At 43.6% G+C, this 4,660-nt stretch overlaps 1 protein-coding gene across 1 annotated transcript; it reads left to right on the forward strand.

The window, feature by feature from the left end:
- Window positions 1-332: 332 nt before the first annotated feature.
- LOC147883124 (inorganic phosphate transporter 1-4-like) lies at window positions 333-3,867 on the forward strand. Its single transcript, XM_087399298.1, has 2 exons — window positions 333-419; window positions 1,727-3,867. The coding sequence occupies exon 2, from the start codon at window positions 1,743-1,745 to the stop codon at window positions 3,369-3,371; it is 1,629 nt and encodes a 542-aa protein (XP_087255424.1). The 5' UTR covers window positions 333-419; window positions 1,727-1,742; the 3' UTR covers window positions 3,372-3,867.
- The last annotated feature ends 793 nt before the right edge of the window (window positions 3,868-4,660 follow it).

Below are 4,660 nucleotides of genomic sequence, written 5' to 3' on the forward strand. Positions count from 1 at the left end.
GCTGAGGGTGATGAAACTTGGGAGGAGGCACGATAGGGGATGGGTGCAAGAGTCGAAGTAGGTTCTCTGTCCACTCACGCGTCTCATCCGGGGGCATGAATTGTATACGATCGCTATGGTGCGGTTGTGAAGAGCGCCATGCAAGAGACTTGGGTGGTGCTGTGCAAGCGAGAGGCGTAGAGAAGTTGAGTGTGTAAAAACATGAGAAAAAGTGGGATGGGTGAGGTAAGGTTAAGTGAGAGGGGAGGGAGAGTTAAGGGTGGTGGTTAAGGGGGGAGGGTTATATAAAGGGTGGCATAGGCTAAGGATCTCAACTGACTGTTTGCTTTGAATTTGAGATCGTCGTCTTCTTCGTCTTCAGCTGAACTTCCGTCGCTCCCTCTGTTCACGCGTTCTCCTTCGACCTCCAAATCTTCCTCGTAATTCTTCCTTCTCCCCTCCCTCCACCTTTTTTTAAAAATTCATCTCCCACACTTCCTGGCATCGAAATCGCGAGAAAATGCACAGAGTCGTGTCCGCGAGGGAGCGAGAGAGATGCTTGCAGCCTACGATAGATCTTCACCTTTTGATTTGGGAGCACGTAACTTCAAGCAATTTGCGGACGCTTTCCGCTTCCTCTTTTCGTTGCTTTAACGCAAATCTTGATCAGCGCCCGAAATCTTGCATGGCTGCATGCGATTTTTTCGGTTTTCCTCCTCCTCCCCCTCAATACTTTGCAGGCTTTTCGGAAGTTTTGTGCATTCTTTTGAAGCATATAGAGGGGCATTGCTCCTCTGAAGCGTTGTGTGACTTGCACGTAATTGTTAGAACTGAGCTGAGATCGGTGCTAAAGAAGAGGGCAGTGTTACTCTGTCAGAGCTGAGGGAGATCTCGGGAAGAAACCTGCATGTTGGCATAATCGCTGTCCAAATCTCTCAGCTCAGAGATCTTTTCACAATAAAAGGGTTATATTCACAAATCCTTGTCTTATAGCTGTTCCGAACTTGGTGCAGTATTATCCACCGCAACCTGTCTATTTCGATTGGTCCTTCGAGTCAGTTCTACTTTTCCATCAGTCTGCCTGTGCTGTGCATGCGCACTTACGCTAAGTTGGCTTGTGCTTTGCCATTGTCTCTCTATAGGCACAAGGGTTCAGCTCTATCTACTTCTGGATCCGTACCGTTCTGTTTTCCCTTCTTCGCACAAATCGATTTATATGTACTGTATAGTATGTATGACTTTTCAGCCGTAGAGGACAGTCCTGGAGTACAAGCGGCAAATCTCTCTAAATGTTCATAAATGCCAATATACTCTTTAGTAAATTATCGTAAAAGCGTACTGAAGTTTCTAAAGAGATACGAGATGAATGTTTATGTTCATGGGTTATTTATTTGCGTTTTCGCTAAAACTTTTGTCTTCGTAGGTGTCAGCTATTGATTTTATGGCCTACCAGCAGTAGCAGAATGTAAGGGGCTTTACTTATTTGCGCAAGTGCATGCTAAGTTTCATACGCTTTGTGTGTGTGTGCGTGTTGGGCGGCAGAAGGAGGGGGAGCGGGGGGCGGGGGGTGGCGGTGGGCGCTTTTTCCAAGGGGCTTTCTTAGGATCCGTAGGTATATAGAAAATGAATCGATCCACGTGGGTATAAGCTTCGTTTTTCCTATCTATCTTCTTAGTGTGCGTCAGTGTTTGAGCGTTGAGAGAAAGCTGATGAGCTATATTGTGACGTGCATCTTTTCGTCTTGCAGATAGTTTCTGAAAAGAATGTCTCTACACCAGCTGGAGGTCCTAACGGCCTTAGACAAGGCCAAAACACAATGGTATCACTTCACGGCCATTGTTATTGCAGGCATGGGTTTCTTTACAGATGCATACGATCTGTTCTGCATCTCCACAGTCACAAAATTACTGGGTCGTCTGTACTACTATGATCCTGTATCTCAGAAACCAGGAATACTACCGCCAAATGTTTCTGCTTCTGTGAATGGAGTGGCTCTATGTGGGACGTTGGCTGGGCAGCTGTTTTTTGGTTGGCTTGGAGACAAGCTTGGGCGAAAGAAAGTCTATGGCATGACTCTCATGTGCATGGTGATCAGTTCAGTAGCTTGTGGTCTTTCATTTGGTAGCACTGCAAAGTCTGTGATGATCACTTTGTGCTTCTTTAGGTTTTGGCTGGGATTTGGTATTGGGGGGGATTACCCTTTGTCTGCCACAATTATGTCAGAGTATGCTAATAAGCGCACTAGAGGAGCTTTCATTGCTGCAGTTTTTGCCATGCAAGGTTTTGGAATCCTAGCTGGAGCTGCAGTGGCAATAATCGTTTCTGCTTCATTCAAACATGTTTATCCCAGGCCGATTTTCAATGTAGACGCAATTGGTTCCACACCTCCAGAAGCTGATTTTGTGTGGAGGATCATTTTCATGATGGGAGCCATTCCTGCAGGTCTTACATACTATTGGCGGATGAAAATGCCTGAGACTGCTCGCTACACTGCTTTGGTAGCAGGAAATGCCAAGCAAGCAGCTGCAGATATGACACAAGTGCTCGAAGTCGAGCTACAACCAGAGCAAGAAAAAGTGGACAAGATTGTCTCTGCTAAATCATATGGATTATTCTCCAGACAGTTTGTAGCTAAGCATGGAGCACACCTCCTTGGCACTACTAGCACATGGTTTCTCCTGGATGTTGCTTTCTATAGTCAGAACCTCTTTCAAAAGGATGTGTTCACGGCAGTTGGATGGCTTCCCTCAGCAGGAAAAATGAATGCATTGGATGAAGTCTACAGAATAGCAAGGGCACAAGCACTGATTGCATTATTCTCCACAGTGCCTGGGTATTGGTTTACTGTTTTACTGATTGATCGCATTGGGAGATTTGCAATCCAGCTGATGGGTTTCTTCATGATGACCGCTTTCATGTTTGGACTCTCTATCCCTTACAATCATCTACGGGGAACCAAGTGTGGTTCTGGATTTTGCAATGGTCATCAAGTCACCTTTGTCATCCTGTATGCTCTTACATTTTTCTTTTCCAATTTTGGTCCCAACAGCACAACCTTCATCGTGCCCGCAGAGGTTTTTCCTGCAAGGTTGAGATCCACATGCCATGGCATTTCTGCTGCAGCTGGGAAGGCTGGGGCTATTGTGGGGGCATTTGGCTTTTTATATGCAGCTCAGGATCCAAGTAATGGAAATCAAGATGAGGGTTATCCAACTGGAATTGGCATCAGATCTGCTCTTATCCTATTGGCCTGCTGCAATGCAATGGGTTTCTTCTGCACATTCCTTGTCCCAGAAACCAAGGGAAGGTCTCTGGAAGAAATATCAGGGGAAAACAATGAAAACACAGGAAGTTCAACTACAAATAGGACTTTACCATTATCTTCTATCTAGACTAGCTTGCTTGCAGATGTACATGGCATTAAGGGGCTAAGATGCTCCTCTGCCTTGATGCATGAGTACTAAAGAGGGGCCTGTTCTTGATGATACTCAGGTATTTAACCCTGGCCATAAGATTGCTACCATCTTTAGCAATTAGTCACACTGAATTTTGAGGCAACAACTGACAGTTTTATAGCTATAGTGAGGCAAACCATGTGTTGCTTTCCGATAAATAAAATTACAATTTTCATGGTGGTTACATTGTTATATCAGGATAAACTATTCTGAATTGTTGCATCTACGCCGTACGGTGTATCTTACAACCAGGGATACAGAATTTCTGAATTCCATGAGTTCTGGGTGGTTGGTTCAATCTAGACATATCGATGTGATAAAAGCACTCCTGTCGTACAGCATTCTTGTTGTACAGAATTCCCTATATCGGGGCAACAGAATGTATTTAGTTTGAAGAACGGCACTGAATATGCAGGGACAGAGTGCCATAATATTTTCATTTGCATTGAAGTTTTACAATTGTACACAATTGAAATTTTACAGTTGCATTGAATATGCAGAGACAGAGTGCCATTGTACTTTAATTGCATTGAATTTTACAATTGTACTTATAGATCTGCTTAGGTTCGATTAATGATGGAATAAAAACATTACCCTTGACAATTTCCTAAGTTAGTGAGGTTACGTACTTTGAGGGCTTTTTTCCCCTGGAGGTCCCCTTCACTATACAATGACTGAATAACAACTGGGAATGCAAGCACGACTATCAATTGAGAATACTAGCTTCGGTAAGTGAAGCTAAACGTGTAAAAGAAAACATACTTTAAACCAGGGAGAGGTAAATAAAAGAGAGCATTCTTTGTGTCCATTGCTTTCCATTAAGACTTATGGTTGATTTGTACATCAAATGCTTAGGAAGGATGAAAACATTGGTGTTGCTTATTATTGAATGAGCGTAAGCTCTTCCTTTGTAAGAACCTGGTATTGCTTATTATTGAGAAAGCATAAACTCTTCCTTTGTAAGAAGAACCAATTCATTGAACCTGAGGAAGGAACAAGCAGAAGTTGCTCCTTACAATAGTCGAGGTGGGCATTGTAAAGGGTCCTATTGAGAGAGCAGAAGTTGCTCCTTACAATAGTCGAGGTGGGCATCGTAAAGGGTCCTATTGAGAGAGATTTAATTTCGAGTCCAAAACGAGTTCCATCTTTGTGAATCATTCATAAGAAAGGCTTAATATCAATCTATCCATAAGCCTAGCCTTGAAGTCCATCCAAGGTGTGGCCAT

Source organism: Dipteris shenzhenensis, chromosome 28 (genome assembly GCF_047967505.1).
Source record: "Dipteris shenzhenensis isolate YYH24624 ecotype China chromosome 28, Dip_SZ_1.0, whole genome shotgun sequence".
Taxonomy (NCBI): domain Eukaryota; kingdom Viridiplantae; phylum Streptophyta; class Polypodiopsida; order Gleicheniales; family Dipteridaceae; genus Dipteris; species Dipteris shenzhenensis.